This window comes from Engystomops pustulosus, chromosome 2 (assembly GCF_040894005.1).
Source record: "Engystomops pustulosus chromosome 2, aEngPut4.maternal, whole genome shotgun sequence".
NCBI classification, from domain to species: Eukaryota; Metazoa; Chordata; class Amphibia; order Anura; family Leptodactylidae; genus Engystomops; species Engystomops pustulosus.
Genome location: NC_092412.1, coordinates 180,421,673 through 180,442,124, shown reverse-complemented (window position 1 = coordinate 180,442,124; position 20,452 = coordinate 180,421,673). Strand labels below are relative to the sequence as shown.

The 20,452-nt window shown below is 40.0% G+C and overlaps 1 protein-coding gene across 4 annotated transcripts in view; it reads right to left on the bottom strand.

Moving 5' to 3' along the window:
- LOC140118963 (C4b-binding protein alpha chain-like) overlaps positions 1–20,452 on the bottom strand; it is an 89,434-nt gene that overhangs the window by 24,859 nt on the left and 44,123 nt on the right. For all 4 annotated transcript variants that reach the window (XM_072137463.1, XM_072137465.1, XM_072137462.1 and 1 more), the window contains 7 exons: positions 18,376–18,558; positions 12,316–12,501; positions 12,124–12,220; positions 10,982–11,061; positions 8,370–8,543; positions 5,627–5,803; positions 1,377–1,403 (listed from right to left, as the gene is read on the bottom strand). In XM_072137463.1, coding sequence (XP_071993564.1) covers positions 1,377–1,403; positions 5,627–5,803; positions 8,370–8,543; positions 10,982–11,061; positions 12,124–12,220; positions 12,316–12,501; positions 18,376–18,558 — 924 coding nt within the window. The remainder of the gene's footprint in view (positions 1–1,376; positions 1,404–5,626; positions 5,804–8,369; positions 8,544–10,981; positions 11,062–12,123; positions 12,221–12,315; positions 12,502–18,375; positions 18,559–20,452) is intronic.

Genomic DNA, 20,452 nt, shown 5'->3' with positions numbered 1-20,452 from the left:
CCTCACTATTCTGTGTAGGAGACATCTGTATCCCCAGTCGTGAACACACTGAGCCTGCTACACAGAGAGCCCTGTCACATGATCTTCTTTGTGAGCAGGGAGCTGCATCCTCTCCCCTCCTATTAGTCCATAGATTTGTTGTAGATTTGTTTATAGGACAGACTCCAGGTCTTGTCAGCAAAGGCAGGAGAAGGAGCTACTTCAGCACTGAGAATCTGAGGGGTATAGCAAAGAAATTGCTGGACATAGGTAACAAAGATAATAGGCAAAGTTGTTCTACATCCCAAGAACTATTGATTTGTGGGGGAAAAAAGAAAAGTTACAGTTCCTTAACTTTTTTGCCCACTTACTTGGGAGAGGGGTTATATTAAAGGGTTAACAAATTCAGTTACTCATCCAGAACTGTCTAACATAAATCATTAGTAGCCAGACCCTGAAACAGTAAGATGTGCGAAGACCAGAGCCCTCAGAAATCTTATCAAAAATAATAGATGGCCACAGGAAGAAGGGTTGGGGGGAGTGTTGAAGGGTTTGAGGGATTTTTATTTTCAAATGGATATGGGTGCTGCTGCTGACACATGGAGCGGTTTTTAAACGTTTAATTTTCTGTCAGTAATGAGTAATGCTGGGCGGCTGCAAGCACATTCAGAGAAGACAGCACACAGCAGCGTAGCAGGAACATCCTTCCCCCAGACCTGCCCTATCATTGTTAGGATCCATGGGCAAACAAACAGGTTAGAATTAGATCTATGAAACACTTTTTTGTTAATATCGAATTAGAGTGTGTTATTTTGGCATTTTGAGTACATTTAAAGGGGCTGGCCACTTTTTAACATAAATTTCCTATGTGCCTTTATGCCTTAATAATAATCCCTGAATGCTTACCAATTAATTCATCACCCCCGTGTGTAGACTAGCTGTGCTCTCAGCATTGTAAACAAAGATCCCACAGTGATAAATAGGAGGGACCTGCAGCAGGAGATTATGACTCATTCTGCTGCTCCCCCTCCCACCTCCCTGTGTAAGTTAGTGAGATGGACTGAGAGGAAAAATAGACACATTGGAGGCTGCCATGACAGACGGACTGAAGGAGTGAGAAACAGGAAGTTGTGGGGAGATGCAAAGTGCAGCTTCTGGATTAAAGGCTGAAGCTTTCACAGGAGGCAAAGACACAGGTACATATACATGCAGAGACCTGTCTAATGGAAGAGATTTATTGAATAGTGGCCAGCCCCTTAAAGAATGTGGGAATATTCCCTTAATCTAAGGGAATATATTACGACAACATTATAAACTAGTTTGGTTTCAGGGTAAAAACATTGCACTTGATTTGCGAATAGTGGAGATATTGTATGGTATATTTTTTTATCACTTACCGATGATTAGAGGAATTGGGTAATATTCTGAAAAGAGAGAATGGAGAATTTAGTAAATGGAGAACAGGAAGAAAATATATGGGATCTTTAGCATTTGATGATCTATTTAATTAAGATATATGATTTGTAACAAAGCCTGACCAGTCACAGGAAATTAATTAATAAGACTTCTCAAGTGGAAAAACTAAAAAACAAAAGGGCAAATAAACCTATTCTTACCAGTCCTCCTCATCTTTCAAGCCCTACCAACTGGTCCGGTCTTGGATTTGTTTACATCACTTAGATGTCTGTATATAGATGCCCCTGCAGCATTCAAGCAATGGACGCAGTGGTATATAGTTTGAGACTGTGAAGTCCAATGATTGGCTGCAGCAGGGATACGTGTACAAGACACCTTCATGCAAATTCTTGTAAACAAATGCTGGTATTGAGTACCAGAAGGTACTGCTTAACCCCTTAAGGGTTTTTTTCGCTCGCTACCTTCAAAAATCAATAACAGTTAAGTTTTTTCATGTACAGAGCTGTGTGAGGGCTTATTTTCTGCAAAACAAATTTTACTTTCGAGTGAGGTTATTTATTATTCCATGGCGTGTGTATTGGGAAGCTGAAAAAAAAATTCTAAAAGTGGTAAAATTGGCAAAACAAAACGCATTTGCTTCTTTTTCTTGTGGGCTCAGTTTTTAAGACTTTCACTGTGCGCTCCAAATAACACCTCTGCTTTATTCTTTGGTTCAATACGATCACAATGATACCAAATTTACATAATTTTCAAAAATGAGTATGAAATAATTAGCGCCATCTTATCGCAAAAAACGATTTCATACTATGGTTTGTGATTTTTACGGTTTTATATCAGTTCTAGGGAAAAGGGGAGCAATTAGAATTTTTAGGCATTTAAAATTTTTTATTTTTTTTCAACTTTTTCTCTTCTGTTTTTTTAGACACTCTAAGGCAGTGGTGGCTAACCTATGGCATGGGTGCCAGAGGTGGCACTCAGAGCCCTTTCTGTGGGCACCCAGGCCTTCACCCCAACACAGAGTTTGTCAGCTAGGATTCAAGGTTTTCTCCTGTGATCCAATACAGCCCAGGACGTGCCATGCTCAGCGCTATTTGGCTCCCAGGACTAAAGGAGGAGCAAGAAGGTGTGGATAGAGATGGATTGTTATTAAACCTCCTGCTCTGGGTCCCATGACCCTTCCTCTTCAGGGGACCCTAGAGGAAAGCTACAATCCAAATTTCTCCATCTTTCTATTGTATTGGTTAACTCAGGATGCCAATACGATTAAAACCTGTGATACAGCAGGGATCAATCAGTTACTGCTTAAATTGTCATGTTGGCACTTTGCAACATATAAGTGGGTTTTGGTTGTAGCTTGGGCACTCTGTCTCCAAAAGGTTTGCCATCACTGCTCTAGTGTACTATAACCCTAGATGGTCTGATCGTTCCTACTAAATACTGCAATACTCCTGTATTGCAGTATATGGCATTTTTTGTGCAGGATTCAATACAATGAGCCACCAGCTCTTTGTAACGAAACTGCAGAAACCAGACAACCTCGGGTCTGAAGGAGACCCGAGGCTGTCATGGAAACTGATAGCCCCTCCCCGATGAAGTTCGGGGAGGGATGATCGCAGCAAAGATGCCACCGCGGAAGCGAAAGGGTTAATCAGAAGGGCTCGGCATCGAAAGGGCTAATACCCGCGATCACTGATACTTGCTCTGGGTATGGAAGAGATTTTGTAAGCCTAAAACTAGCACTTGCAGGTGTTTTTATTTTTCAAAAATAACTGCATATGTTTGCAAGAAATCCCCTTTAACGACTTGGCCTTTTTTAGTTTTCCATTTTTCACTCACCACCTTCAAAAATCTATAACTTTTTTATTTTTCCATATAAAGAGCTGTGCGATGGCTTATTTTCTGCGTAACAAATTGCACTTCATAGTGACGGTATTTAATATTCCATCGCGTGTACTGGGAAGCGGGAAAAAAATTCCAAATGCAATGAAAATGGTGAAAAACACATTTGCAACGTTTTCTTGTGGGCTTGGATTTTAAAGCTTTCATTCTGCGTCCCAAATGATCTGTCTACTTTATTCTTTGGGTCGGTACGATCACATGGATACCAAATTTGTATGGGTTTTATAATTTTTTCATACATTTAAAAAAAATTAAAACCTCCTGTACAAATTTTTATTTTATTTTGCCATCTTCTGGCGCCAATAACATTTTCATACTTTGGTGTACGGAGCTGTGGGTGGTGTCATTTTTTGGGAATTTTAATGGCGTTTTCATTGCTATAATTTTTGGGACTGTGCGACCTTTTGATCACTTTTTATTAGTTTTTATATTTTTCAAAATGGCAAAACAATGCCATTTTCGACTTTGGACGCTATTTTCCGTTACGGGGTTAAACGCAGTGAAAAACCCGTTATTATATTTTGATAGATCAGACATTTTCAGATGCGGTGATACCTAATGTGTTTATGATTTTTACTGTTTATTTTTATCAGTTCTAGGGAAAGGGGGGTGATTTGAATTTTTAGGTTTTTTTATTATAATTTTTTTTTAAACTTTTTTTTATTTTTACTTTTACTATTTTTCAGACTCCCTAGGGTACTTTAACCCTAGGTTGTCTGATCGATCCTACCATATACTACCATACTGCAATATGGCTGTATATGGGGATTTTACTCATCATTCATTACAATGTGCTGATCGCACATTGTAATGAATGAGTTAAAACGAAGTAGCCTCGGGTATTCGGAACACCCGAGGCTACCATGGTGATGGATCGCCGCTCCCCGTAACAATATCGGGGAGCGACGATGCGCGGCAAGATGCCCATCTTTTTGAAGCCGCCGGCAGCATTGCTGGCAGCAATCGAGGTGCAGCGATGCCGGCAGCGGTGCAGCAAAGACTTACCGGCTATGGTGCGGGCTCGGCCCACGAGCCCTCTCCTTGCACTGGGACCCGGCGCGTGTCATACTAGTACGGCGCGTCGGGAAGGGGTTAGTAGAGAATAGGAAGATGGGTCTCATCATACAAACAAAAAAAAATATTATGAAGGGCACTTTACAAGCATTCCAATATATTTCATTTCATACAAAAGGTGACAACTCCTTCCTGCAAATGGCATTTTTCAATTTTGCGTTGGTTTTGGCTCCCCTGCTTTAAAAAGCCATAACTTTTTTTATTTTTTTGTGTGCGGCCTTTCTGTCTAACCAATTTTACTTCTTAATGGCAGGATTTAAAAAAGCAGTGTATTGAGAAGTGGGGGAAGAAATTCCAAATGCAGTGAACAGTAAATGCTTATGCGCCATTTTCTTGTTGGTTTTTATAGCTTTTATAGCTTATAGCTTTATAGCTTGTAACTGAGTGTTACAAATTACAATACCAAATTTATACAGTTTATTTTTATAGGCTTTTTAATGAAAAAAAATTCTACAATTGTCTAATAATTTATCGTGTGGATTAGCGTAATGTGTAATTTTTTGTGGGACATGATAACATTTTCATTGCTACAATTTTGGGGACTGTACAACTTTTTGATCACTTTTTATTCATGTATTGCAAAATGAATAAAAAGTGCCATTTTGGACATTTGGTTGCCACTGATCACTTATACAATATAATGTAACACTACAGTATTGTAGTATATTGTAAATTTACTGGATCTGTTAAAGAGCCTGCTGCATACATCCTTAACATACATGTGACATACAGTTAAGTCACATGTCGTTTAGAGGTTAAAATAAAATATAAAACAAAACAAATACATAATCATGCTGGGTGATCAAGAGGTTGTACAGTTCCAAAATGGTATCACTGGTCTTGGAAAAAAAAAAAAAAAAAAAAAAGCTACACCTCATGTACATGACCGTGTGCAAAATACGGCTGCAACCATTGGAGTTGCGGCCTGTATTTTACAGGTGGACATGGGTGGGTTAGCACCAAGCAGACATGCAAAAAGGCGTCACTGCAGTGCCCCGGGCAATCTGCCACTGGAGAAACTTTGATAAGTAAAAAGGTGTAGCAAAAAAAATAAAAAATAAAATAAAAAAGGTGTAGCAGAAGATGCCAACACAACTCTGCTTCAACGATAAAAGGGAATGCAGAAACAGTACACCACACCCCACCTCATTGTCAGCTGAAAGTGGAGGTTGAATCGTATTCATTGATCAAGTTTCGTTATACTTTAATTCAGCTTCCAGTAGAATATAAATTCTTTCAACTTTGTACAGTTACTTACTACATTCTGGTGGATGTGGCCTCCAATGGCCTTCACTGCTGCATTTGATGGCACTTGAACCACTGATGGTGTATCCGTTCTTGCATTCAAATTCAAGAATATCATTCTCTAAATATTCACCCTTCTTAAAGCCTAACTTCACCTCTGCATTGGCAACTTCTGGGAGCTGGCATGTAACTGAAGGAACAGAAAGAAAGACGACATCTCAACATTTATTAGAACTATTTAAATGGTGACAAATGCATTCAGTTTTCTCCTTTTTACATATGAGGAATTATGACTTTTTAAAGTTTGAGTCTGCAAAGTTTGTTTAGATTTCATTTAGTATTTTTGTAACATTTATAACATTGAATATTCCTTGATCATTACATGAATCATAAATACTACTGCAGCATAAACACATTTATCTCAGTGGATGGATAATTATGGCGCTAGTATTAGGCCCCTTTTACATTGCATGTTTGTGGATGGATTCACTTCCTAAAGACTGCTATGGCGCCCAGTGGCAGTAGATGGAGCATATTCTATCCTTCCCTGTAAGTAAGGCCAAGCATCGCTAAGGAGAGGGAAGAGCAGCTCTCAACCCTCCTTTCCAGCTCACTGCTGTGTGCTCACCCGAGGTTTTTTTTTTTTTTTTGGTTTTAGGAGTTTTGAACATTAAAAACTATAAATTCTTTGTTTTGGTGTCCAAAAAATAATATTAGGGAGACTTCTCATACACTGGTGCGTGGTGCTAATCCTCAAGAGGCTCTGGCCAGGCAATACAATGCAAGGTTCTGCCAGGCCTAGAACTTAGATCTGCACTAGTTCCTGGCACAGACTACAGCTAATGCACAGACATGTGACCACTTCTTGGCCGGCCCCATCATGCTCTCCACACCCATTTGGCACAAAGGGGAAAATAGTCACAATTCCTGGCCAAATAGAATTTGTGACTATTTCAGGGCTTGTATGAAAACGGACATACAAGTTTTGATATATCCCCCCAAAAAACACAAAAAACAAGGCTTGCATAGACTTTTTAAATCTAATTTTATTATTACATTGTTCATTGGGTGTTAATTTTCTGTTTAGAATGGATAACGCAATACCAGGTTTTCATACATTTTTTTTTTTAACCAAAACAGTTCTTATTGGAAAAATCAGTGTGTATGTGTAGGGAGTAAACAGTCGTAAACATTTCAAATTATAACATTATATAACAAATTACATTTAAACTGTAATTGTTTCACAACCACGCAATTCACTGCTCAGATCTGTCTTGAGTGAAGATAGATTGTACTTCATACTATATGGAGTAGGAGTAGACTATGGAGGAGTAGAAGAGTATTACCATGCACCAACACAGACAGATGCTTCTTTAGAGTAAAAGTAAGTATTTAGCAGCTTTTCAGCATTATTTCAACTGTATTAAGCACTATAGCATGAGCAAAGCAATGAGATTTATTCTTTACTGTTATCTGTATATGTACACTTCCATATATACCAAGAAGAAAAAAGCAGATGCGATGAAAAAAAAAAATGTATAAATCTTTATTAAATGCCAAATATACAATTAAAACCAATTAAAAATCCCAAAACAGGGAAAAAGAACAAAGATCCCCCTGGGTCCAGCTTATATAGTTAGAGTAATCTGCAATAAATGTAAAATGTAGCAAAAATTAATACTACTCAACTAAGGTAATGTTTATATAGTACTGCAATCGGAAAATTCGCAAGTGGAGGTGAAGACAATAGTGCTAAAATAGTACAAATAGCTACATTACCAAAGGAGTCACAGCTGTGAGATCCCCCTGGGTCCAGCTTACATAGTTAGAGTTATCAAAGTAGTTACGGCTTGGAGATCGGGAGATCACAAGTGCCCCACGCGCAAAAAATAGTTGAAATATAGTTGTTTTAAATTACCACTGACATGAAAATTAACCATTAGCAGGGATACAGATCTGCCACATGGAAAATCCACTGCATAATACAAAAAAATTGAGTATATGGGATTTAAGAATCTCTCACACACATGTAGTTGAAAAAAATCTGCAGGAGAAAGAGCTTACAACCGCAAATGTATGATCTGGAGCATGTAGTCTTATTGCCCATGATCATGGTGCAGTAATAATGCATCAGAAACTATTTTGCCTGGTTTCTAATGCCTGTGGAATAACCACTAAGGAAAGTGTAGTGAATATTCAACTGTGTGTGCAGGTAGCCCAAGGACCTTCACAAACTCCAAGGCTATTGCTAGAGACCCAGATGCAGTCACAATCCATAAGAATCCTGCAAATGGGTGGCCAATGATGGTTAACTACTGTCCAGCTTGTTAGATTGTGTAATCAAGACTGGTAGGAAAAAAAGGTGTTGCTTAAATACCCTTTATGTCCTAATGGAAAGTTGGTCATTGAGGCATAAAGGAAGAAAGCAGAAGTCTGAAACATTGAGACTCAACATCAATGCAGACCACCTTAGACTCCCACATGCACTGCAGAAAAGTTGTATTTTAAAAACATGGCTTTGTTCTAATATTGCTAAGCATGAACCACAAATATTGTACTGAAAATAAATAATTGTAAGTAAAGTTAAAACAGATGCATTAATGAGCATAGGTTACCAACTCAAGTGTACTCCATATCGAACGGATCAAAATTAAACCATAGGGTTAAATTTTTGTAAGATAAAGAGAAAATAAGCAAATATAAACAACTTGAATAAATTGTTAATTCAAATTTGTACGGCAAAAATGGGAACATACCATTACACCTTGGCGGGGAAGGCTCCCATTGACCTACACTGCTGCAGGTGATAGAACTTGAGCCACTCAAGACAAAGCCTTTATCACATAGAACGGTCACAACTTCATTCGGGAAATAGACACGTTTAATGGCAAAAAACCTTGAATTGGGAACTGTCGGTCTTTGGCATACCACTACAAAGAAAAGAATCCTTGTAATCTGTAACTCTAAATATATATTGAAAATAGTTGTTTTAAATTACCATTTCAATATGAAGTGTGAATAAAGGGGATAAAAAGGAAACTTATTAAAAGTGCCTAAAAGTTGTTGTCCAACTCAAACACAATGCTGCTTGAAAACAGGAGTGTATTTTGAGATAAAACAAAATAAACATTAATATATGGCTACCAGTTTCCATGTATTTTTTTACTTGTGATGGCTCTAGAAGGCAGTGATTTGAGCTCAGACAAGCAGTTTGTGTGGAGATCATCAATAAGACCTGCGGTTGGCCCAGAAGTGCCATCTGATAGTGTAGGGCCAAAACTTTGCCTCTGTACCAATCAATTGATCAGGTATGCTTTATGTATATCAGAATAGCAAGCTCTCTCTCACCCGCAAACCAATCCAATAAAATCAAATTTGATGCAAAATTCAAGCATTATCTGTGAATACTCTGGAGAACATCTTGGGGACAAAACGGCAAAAAAAAACACACAGCAAGCACTCATTGAGCAAATATGTCACAATGCTGAATTAATTGTATGAGAAAATTTGGGGAAGACCAGTTAGTGTTCAGCTGTTTGATGGCTCATAATCCCATAGGATTATGACAGAGGATGGAATCTGTGCGGACGTCAAGATTAAATCCTTAAAACGGGGTTTCCAGGCCTGGCATAATCAGAGATGAGCAAGGAAGTATAGACACATTAAGCACAAAATGGCCAAATAATATTCAAGTTGGTGGAGGTTATTCCCAGTCTATAAATATTGAATAAACCTCTTTACCAATTTTAGTTAGATGTTGTACGCCTCATTTATTTACATTTCCATGCAAAAGAACATATTGTTACATTATGGATTTTTTTTTTTTAAAAATGTTATTCCTGAAAGGGGTTTTCCCACAAACAAAAGTTAGTCCCTATCCATGGGATAGGGCCTAACTTGCTGATCAGTGTGCGTCTCCGTGATGAGACCCCCCCCCCCCACATATCACAAAGACGAGGGGTCCATCGTGGATAGGGCCTAACTTTTGTTTGTGGGAAAACCCCTTTAAGTGCTGTAATAGGTGTCTGATACCATAAAGTGGTTGAATGGCTGTAGGTGGAGACCATTACAATCAGCTTTACAATCTGTACAAATATTTTTTTTCTTCAATATTATAATCTGGTTTTATTATTAAAAATCTGGTTTGATCCTTTGCAGTTGGATACTTGCAACAAATTGCCAACTTTCTGAAAAAGTAGATAAAATGGTCTCTGTGCCATTCTTGGCATCCTATGTTTATTCTGTGCCGTTCCTGGATTGCCAAGTGCTGAGATCCATATAGTGAGACTTTTCCAGATTCAATTTTAAATAAGGTACTCCCAACTCTTTAACAACCTTTAATAACGGGGGTCTCATCATATAAACTGTATTTTCAAAAAATGTAGATACCTTCAGGTACCCCAGGTATCTGTATCCTGCTTGATTTCATGTGGTGGCTGGGTTTCTGGGCCATGATAGGAAGCCTATTCCAGCACGTGTAGTTACGCTGTGTCCGCCCACCACTAAATTACAGAAGTACTTGCTGATCCATGATCCAAGGTGAACTGGTTAGGTATTAAGCTCTCCGATATGGATAGCAGCTTGGTTCAGGCTGCTTCTGAGCAACCATTTGTTCTACAAGTGAAAATATTTCATCTTGCCACTGGCCTGATTGTGATCATCAAATCTAAAGTGAACTTGTGGTGATATTGCATACAGTTCTAATGTAGTTGACCGTTTTTAGAAGTGGTAGCTTCAATTTAAATTTACATTTTTTTACGGCCTAGCCTTAGCTTTAATTTTTTTCTTCCAGATACATTTGGCACCATGGTTTAAAGATTGCACCTGCTCAGGCACCTGGTTAAAGCAAACTGAGACTAAGGGTCCCTAAATGGAAATGCAGAAGGTTTACACGCAAATGCACAAAGGATTACAGAAGCTTAAAGGGGTTATCCGGGTTTAAAAATTTTTTTATGGCCGGGCTGGGGAGGGCTAGTTAAACATAATAAACATGGACTTACCTCCTCCGGTGCTGCCGATGTCCCATGCCGCGGTCCCTTCGATCCGTGCCCCTGTAAACAAACAGGGGCACGGAAGCCGCGCACAGGGAGCTTCCGGTCCGCGTTGTGGACGGCTCCTCCCATCCGTCCCTATCTCTCAGCTATGGGAGATGGTGCGCATGGGAGCTTACAGCCGGCCGGAAGCTCCCTGTGCGCCCTTGTACTGAAACCGGCGCACGGAGAAGATGGGCCGCGGCGCGGGACATCGGCAGCACCGAAGGAGGTAAGTACATGTTTATTATGTTTAAATAGCCCTCCTCAGCCCGGCCATAAAAAATTTTTAAACCCGGATAACCCCTTTAAGTGCTTCATTAATATTAGAAAACAACCTGAACAGATAATTTCCCCATTGCTCCATGTTCCATTTGCTCGGCATTCCCTAAAATTAGTCAAGGTCATCATCTCATATCTGTAAAAAAAAAAAAAAAAAATGCAGATAATATTCATTAATAAAGCTGGGAAGGAGTCCTTCAGGATTTAAATACATTAAAATGTCTCAGTGGTTTCGTCTGTCATATATTATAGCTAAATCTACAATGCTGCAGAGCCGAATGTAATCTATTGTCTGTAGAAGGATAGACCTATATTCTTGTTAAGTAAAGCCCTTTTATTGTAAACTAATAAAACATTCTGCCTGCGCTTCTGTAAGCTCCTGTAACAAAGTCTTGCAAAAATCTTATAGGGTATAGCTGGTATTTTTTTAGTAGTAGATTTTCTGTCATGAACAAAGGAGGCCATGCAAAATGTGAATATGGGAATAGTGCTGACTGTTGGCACTCTGTAAAGCACCATTAATACAGAACTTCAAATAGGTTTTCTAGGGTGGGAAAAGGAAAACTATGCCTCCAGTGTTATGTTGAATAGGGCAGGTCCCTCTACATCAATGTCTGACTTTCAAGAATCCTAGGGACATGATGTGAGAACAGCCAAACCAGCAAGTCTTTTCAAAAAGTAACAGACTCCCAACTGTAGAAATAACTATTTTAACGGAAATCTATAAACAACGGACAAGAATGTATTATGTAGGAAAACTGCAAACAGATAACTGAAAATTGTTCCGAATAGGACCAACTTCAGGAGTATGATAAACATGAATTAATACCTTAATGAATTCACTAGTTTGTCCTCCATCCCCTTTGCTTTATGTGACCTATGGGGATGGAAGTAATCTACTTTACTTTTGTCCCAGACAGCAATGAAGGTGTCTGCAATGAAGATTTATTGTTAATCCTTGTTCCCTTGTCAATCCAAAATTTTAAAAATCAAAAACCAAAAATACTTCGTTGGGTGCTACACTCACAAAATATGCCTGTTCCAACTTGCATACAAATTTAACGCAAGAACAAAAAAACTATAGATCCTGTACATAACCCAGGGACTGCCTGTATAGAGTATCACTACAAAAACTGCAAGGGGGGCATGAAATGGCGGACATACTGAATTCACAGGAAATGGCAAAGATAAAACTTACCCTTGCTCACATGTATAGAATATTTTAGAACCAAAGGTGAATTGCGAATTTGACCTTTCTGCATGAATTACTTCCCCAGGGTCACCACAAGAAATGGCTATTAAAAAAAAAAAAGATACAAATTGTCATCATGGATTAATAGCACACTAACACCACACAATACTTTTCCGCACAACAGATCAAGGTACTTACGTGAACAAAACTCTGCAAGCGCAGACCAACTTCTTCCTACACAAGTTATGCTATTATTGATACTAGGATTCCTTTCATATCCAGGTTTGCATTTGTAATGGAGAGTTGTTCCGTCAACGTAAATGTGGCTGGCAGAGTCTTCTTCAAGTACCGCAAAATAAGAAAGGGGAGGAGCACCACATGTCGCTAAGAAATAAGTAGCAATTCAGCTTTTAATACAGGTTATTAATACAGCATTAAAGTAACAAATAAAAATTTAAATCAATACATTTTGGATGTCCGGTAATATACGTGGAGATTAGCAATGCATGTATGTTTTTTCCTTCTAAAAGCTATACATTTATTTTATTTTTCTGTCACTATAGTTGTATTGGGCCTTTTTTTTTTTGGACAAGAGTAGTCTTTAACAGCACAATTTTGAGGTCCACATACCCTACTGGTGAAATTTTATAAAACACTTAACTCCTCAGGATATTAACCCCTATAGGATGTAGCCATTTTATAGCTTTAGGCTCAGCCCCATTTTTTGTATACTGACATGTGTCGCTTTATATGGTTATATTTTTTGAACACTGTTACTTATCAAAGTGATTATGAGATTGTTTTTTCCTCACACGTCGTACATCATAAAGTTTGGGCTGATAAGTTTTGCATTTATTTACCAAAAAAAAGGGGGAAAAATTCAGAATTTTTTGAAAAATTTTCAAAGTCATCACGTTTTCAGACAGATTTGCCACCTAAAGAAGTTGATGATTAACATTTCCCATATGTCTACTTTACATTTTCATAATTTTTTTCAATGTCTGGATAATTTATTTTAATTTCACGTGGCTTACAAATCGAATATTGCTTTTCCGTATTTTCAGAAGAATTGACTATTTTGGAGATACAGTTTTGAATGAAATTTTTAATAAATTAGCATTATATCCACCCTACATAATCAACCCATAGTCAAATCTGCCCCCTTCAAATTATCAGAAACAGTTTTTAGAAAGCTTGTTAACCCCCTGAGATCTTCAAAATGGAGGTGAAATTTAGAATGGTCAAAATTTTGTCAGTTACCTTATATACTCGAGTATAAGCCTTTCTGGCGGTACCCATAGATCTTCTGTGCGATCCATCCGGTATTGTTGTGCTGCACGACGGGGAAGGGGGGGGGGGCTATATACACTGGGGCAGGGGCTGTCAGGCTATATACACTGGGGCAGGGGCTGTCAGGCTATATACACTGGGGCAGGGGCTGGCTGGCTATATACACTGGGGCAGGGGCTGGCTGGCTACATACTGGAGAGGCTGTGACCAATGCATTTCCCACCCTCGGCTTATACTCGAGTCAATAGGTTTTCCCAGTTTTTTGTGGTAAAATTAGGGGCCTCGGCTTATACTCGGGTCGGCTTATACTCGAGTATATACGGTATATGTTCATTTAGCCCTAAAAATTACAAATTTCCAAAAGATAAAAAGAAAAACACCCATCTTAAAAATTTTTGATGCAATTTCTCCCGGGTACAGGAACCCCCCACATGTGGCAGTTACTTGTTTTATCCGCGCGCAGGAGGGAAGGAGCGCCCTGCAGCTGCCAGGATTTCAGTTTCCTCGTAGGCCCCTCTTGTAAGCTATAAAAATGTTACCTTTTTCGTTATTGGGGCCATGTGATGGAATTTTTTTTTTGCGGTATAAAATGCTTTTTCCAGTGTTACAATTTTGGGGTTGGTATCTCTTATTGTTGAAAATGTATTAACTTTTTTTTGAGTGGATTTTTTACTTTTTCTTTTTTGGTGTTCATTGTATAGCCTAATTATGATGTTATCTTTATTCTATGGGTCAATACGATTACAGGCATACCATACTTGCATATTTTCAAGTCAGCGCAGGTGGGTGGGGATAAATCAAGGGGCAGAGACTCCTGGCAGGCGAGTTAAATACCGCGGTTGCCCTGACCGCGGCATTTAACGGCTTACACACCAGCGATCGGAGCGCACTCCGACCGCGGGTGTTACTCGGGGATGTCAGTGGTGGATACTGCTGACACTCCGCAACTCCCGATGCCGGCTCGGCTCCATACTGGCATATGGTACTAGACATATTACCGTATTTTCCGGGCCATTAGGCGCCCCGGAATATAAGGCGCATCAGTCTGATGTGCCTTATATATGGAATTATTCCATATATAAGGCGCATCGGACTATAAGGCGCAGGGTGGCCGGGGGTGTGGCGGAGTTCCGGGGGCGTGGCAGAGCGGAGACGAAGCGACCGGAGAGGTGAGCGGGGAAGGGGGTCCTTTCAGGGGGGAGGATGGCAGCGGACCATACTTACATGGGTCCCCGCTACCGGAGACAGCAGATCTCCTGTGGGAACTGCAGACCGACGCGGCAGAAGTTGTTCGTGCCGCGTGGTCTGCAGTTCCCGCCGGAGATCTGCCGTCTCCGGTCTCTGGTAGCGGGGACCTATGTAAGTAGGGTCCGCTGCCCTGCGCCATACATAGGGCGCACCGGACTATAAGGCGCACTTTGGATTTCTAAGGAAATCCTAGGCTTTTATGTGCGCCTTAGGCTACATTCACACTACAGTATGGGGGACGTATATACGGCTCACGGCCCTGTACGGGAGCGGTACGGTGCAGCACACGTGCGGCACCGTACCGCTCCGTAGCCCGGGGAAAGATAGGACATGTCCTATCTTTCCCCGTATTACGGCGCCGTGCGCCATTAGTTTCTATGGAGAGGGGCGGGGGTGAGCTGCACTCACCTCCTCCTCCTCTCCCCGCGCTGCCGTGTGCCCGCCGTACTACGGTGCGGCGGGCTCACGGCAGTGTGAATTTAGCCTTATAGTCCGGAAAATACGGTATACTAGAAGATTCACAGTTAAAAAGCAAACTAAAAAATGTATAAACCTATGCTCACATACAAGGGAGCCCCTACTCTTAAAAACATACTAGCTCCAAGTTTGCCATTTGTCTAGGTCACACAGGATAGCTGCATCAAATCCACTGAAGGGGGACTGGGAATAAAAACATATTATATAATCTACCGGTATATAAACTATATATTCTATGTAAAAGAATGCCCTTGCAAACTTCTGAATGTCAAAAGGACAACTCTGACAGGGACAATGTGAAGAATGGATTCCTTCACCAAGCACTATCCAAACATTATTCATTGATGCAAGAGATTTATTTAATTAAAAAAAATACCTATTGGCAACATTTCAGAAATCATTCTCGATCCATTTGCAACATTCAACATGAGAAACATTTTTTGGATTTAAAAGTTAAATACACCAACACTGGCAGGTTTGAATGATGGAATGGAATTCATATACCAATGTAATTTGCCTAACCTATTTACATGTTGGAAGCAATGGAAACTGCTGGCAACAGAAGCTTTTCTAAATAATCTGACTAGAAAGTTGAAAAACTATTTTTCAAGTTATACAACAGATTTAAATTACAGCCTACAAGCAATGCAGGCTTACCATGCAAGTGCGGGGACAGTGTATGAACCTGGGACGACTAAGAAATACACTGACCATTGGGATCAGCAAAGTGGCCACTGCCAGCTTGGACTAAACATTCAGCTGAATGTTTTTACATTATCAGAGAGGATATTTCATCAGAAATGCTAGAAAACATATGCAAGACACCTCTAAGAACTAAGGCCCCATTAACACAAGCGCATGGGGGCCACACAATTTGCAGCCGGATCAAGGCCCCCATAGAGTGTCCCCTTTTCACAGTTGTGCCCTTCTCTCATGGGATGTGTTTTCATTCCCATGGGGGCTGGGGGGGGGGGGGGAGAGTAACTGCGGCCTGAAGTTTGCATGTCCGCAATACAGTAGAGAAAAACCAGCAAAAAAAAAAAAAAAACAAAGTTACTGGAAAAGCATAACCTGCTGATCAAATATATCCCAGTTCACATTTTGTACCCTGCCACTACATCATAAAGCATGCCAGCATGTATACTTGCATCTCTGAATATGTTCCCCTGTTCCACAGAAAGTTTAATCACTCTGGGGGCTTCACCTCCTCAAATCGTTTTCATGGGCATCCAACCAGGGTATAACCACCTCCGGCAAAGTGAAAAAGTGCATAGCTGTTAACACCACAACCCTCAATTTTGCAGGGTAGAACATAGAGTATGTTAGATTACACTGGCATAGGCACTGCTTTACTCCTAGGAGAATCGTCCTCTTCTTCTGGACCTCAGCTGAGAAGTCAGGGAAGATTCATATCAGTCTTCCATCAATACGCAGATTTTGTTTATCCCTTGCCTTGCGCAGGATGATGTCTCTATCCTTGTACCATCACCGGTGCTTATCCGTATCCTACAGTATATTACCCGTTGGCAGATGTCTTGATGGCACCTGATGGGCGCGCTCTACAGCAAATAACATAGTTAAAGTCTCTTTGCCAAAGAGAGATAAGTGCCACTGCGCAAAGAATTCACCAGGACTACAACCTTCTGATCTTTCTGGGTCCCCGATATTATTTTGCCTTAACCCATCATCTTGTTTAGCGTGTATGGCAGCTATAGAGTTAAGCATACAGGAAACTTCCCTTTTGACTGACAGGAATTGATCTTCCACCTCCCCTACTCGGCCTTCTAGGGCCCCCATTCTCTCTGAGACCTTCTGCACATCGTGGCGTATAATATTAAGGTCTTTTTTACAACACCCACTAGCATTGTGAGTGAGGAAATGGCATTATTGCGGTTGTATACAGCAGACAAAACCTCATGCAGAGTAGGTTCATTGCTTGTGGCTGCAGGAGGAGAAGAAGTAGCTGCCTGGTCCGTTGATGCTTGCAGACCACGTGGTGGCCTTGGGGTATCTGGTGCCCTGGATCTTGTTGCAGCCCCCATGTTGGATTGTGGGGATGGCAGGGACAGCCAGTCCACGCTTCCCAACTCACCTTCTGATGTCAGCTCCGGAGCTGTCGCTGGTTCGCTGCTCTCACACAGCACATGCGCAAATTTCTGGAGGCGAGCCGATACCTCTGCTGGGTCTATAGCCGCGCCGTGGCTCGTGCGCTGGGTTTCTCCGGCTGCCTCCTCCAGCGTTTCTCTTCTGTTTCATGCCGCCAGCGGCCATAATACTGTGCCCGTCTCTCCGGTCCGCGGCTCAGACTCTCCAGGTGCCGCTGGGCGGATAAATTAGCAGGTTACAGGATAAATTCAGGCTATACAGTGGAGCTTCACCAGCGTGCAACCGCTCACATCCTAGGCCAAGCCACGCCCCCCTTCTGTTATGTTTTAATGTTGTATATATAATACAAAATACCCGCTTCCATAATCACTGACAGATAATAGAATCTGGAATCAGGAAATAAATACAACAGCTAAAGTGATTTGTTTCATCATCTGGTTTGCATAAGTTAAATCCGAACATTTGTGATATACTACCTATGAATACAATGCCTAATATGTTCTAAAAATGAACACAAATGAATTTACAAATGAAAACATACATTTTCATAAACAAGAATAAAAGGTTTAATAAATGCCATTCTCTATCTGGAGGGAATTATTTAGTTCCACATACCTCACCAGCTATGTTTTCAGCGCACAGATGTGGTCAAACTCTACAACATGACTGCTCCCTTTCTTTTCAAGCTTTGGTCACATATCTGATAGCAGTAGTGATGGATTATTAATTAAAAAAAAATAAATAAAAGCAAGATCTGCAAGCAGTTTTACATTGCAGTCACGCTTGGATCAGCATTTTAAAATGTACGGCATTGACCATTTTCTGTAATTGAAAAGCTGAAATGTATTTTAATAATAATTCTTTATTTATATAGCGCACACAGATTACGCAGCCCTGCACAAAGCATGTGAAATCGGTCATTTTTCTAGTGTTCCAGTCATTTCTGAAATTACTAACTGCATACCTTACCACTTCAAGCCTCAGGTGCTTCTGCAATCCACCAGTAATTGTGAGCCATATTAGCTCTGCAAAAAGCTGCTTTTAAATGTGGCATGGGCCACCTTACCTGTGGGCCCCTGTGTGGCTGTACAGGGTGCACATGTATTAGGTATACAGCAAGCAATACATAATACTTACACAGACATTGTGGAATATCAGGTTCCCACCGACTGTTGATGTTACAGATGATTGAACTGGAACCCTTCATCACAAAGCCCGGTTGACACTCAAATCTCACAGCAGAATTTAAAGAGTATGAGCCACCAAAACCAGATAATCTCTTTGCATTTGGTATTTGTCCTGGATCTTGACAACTCACAACTAGAAATGTACAAAGAGAAAAAAAAAAAGTTTCAATCACATAAATAACAAATAACATTGAAGTTAAGGGTTTAACCCCCATCACGAACACTTGTTTTCAGTTCAAATTTTTTGAATCTAACAATAATTGGTTATAACTTCGGAATGCTTTAACATATCCAGGTGATTTCTTGTGACACATTGTACTTCATGATAGTTGTAAAATTTAATAACAAACAAAGACAAGGTAGTGTGTCACTGACAGAATGGTAAAAAACCATGAAATAAATTTTTATCAAAAACCAGACAGACATAAGCATAAAATCAATTAAAATTGTACCAAAAGTAAATAGAATTACATACCATGTTATTTGCACTATGGCAGGTGCAGTAATATAACACCTCCTGAGTGGGTTAAATACACCCAGACCAACCCAAAAAGATATGTAAACCGGTAGAAAGTGCATATGCATCTGTCAAGCTGCCATAGAAATGAAGACCATACAAGTTAATTCCTATAGAGTACACCAAAAGTAAAAAAAACCCAACCAAGGTCAAAGGGAATAGGATAACAGAGGCAAAACCCTATTATACATTACGAGTAATCTGGCAATAGACTAGTACAATAGCAGCATCAAAGCGGGGTGGTGTAATAGCCAGGAGGTGGAGGGCCCCCCACACGTTACGTCTCTAACTGGAGACTTCCTCAGGGCTAAAGATATTTTATTAAAGATTAATTTATTTCATCGTTTTTGTACCATTACGTCAGTGACACACTACCTTGTCTCTATTTGATAGTTCTGTTGAAAGTGTGTTGAATATTCTTCATATATAGTCCAGTCCATGGTTGTGCAAGGTTCCATTTGTTGTCTGTATACAGTTATAAAATTTAGGTGATAAGTTTTCATTCAAGTTTCATTTCGAAAAAAAAATTAAAATTTGGCAAAAGTTTCAGAAAAATTCTTCATTTTCAAAGGTTTAAATGTTCTGCATCCCAGGCAGGAGGTAAAACTACCCAAAAAGCTTGATAATTAACATTACCGGAATGGCTGCTTTATGTCAGAATTCTATTTTATGCCTCCTCTCCTTTTTCTAGAATGTTATGAGGCTTAGAAGAACTTTAGGTGCAATTTTTCTCATTTTCATGAAAATCTCCAAAACTCACATTATGAGGGACGACTCAGCTTTCAAGTGACTTTGAAAGGCCTAAAGAATAGTAAAACCCCATAAATTATCCTACTATAGAGACTACACCCCTCAACGCATGTAAAACAACTTCTATTAAAGGGATATTCCAGGAATCAATATAATTCATATACAGAGCTTAAAATATAAGCTAATATGTAATTAGTTGTTATTTAAAATGTTGCTCCCCTTAGCAGAAAATGCTGTTGACATAGACTATAATGAAGAATTAAAATGCTACTGGCCCTTTAATCAGTCCGTTAATTTCCTCTGTACGGTCCGTTGCAGAGCAGACACAGGACATAAGAAGGCTGCTGGTCACATGTCCACATCACATGTCCTGCACCTGCCTGGACAGGTCATGTGACCACCACTAGGTTTGACTGTAGTCGGTTGGTTGCAGTGCATCCAGTATGGCCGGTGTTGTGGTGATGGCAGTTACACATCATTACGAAAACCTGTTGGATCATCACTGGGAGCAGAGCATAAGAGGGAGGAGGAGTTACTGACAACTAAAGGATCTTGGCACTTGTAGTTTCCAGTGGCGGCCATCTTGGTGGTAACTCAGCACACTTTAAAGAGGCCATAAAATTTTGTGAATCATAAAATCAAACTATTTAAGCTCCATTTTGTAACTAATGACATTGAGTTTTGTTACATTCATTTATTTATATCATCATGGGTTTTTGTATCAGACGTTCATATTCCCGGAATACGCCTTTAAGTCTAT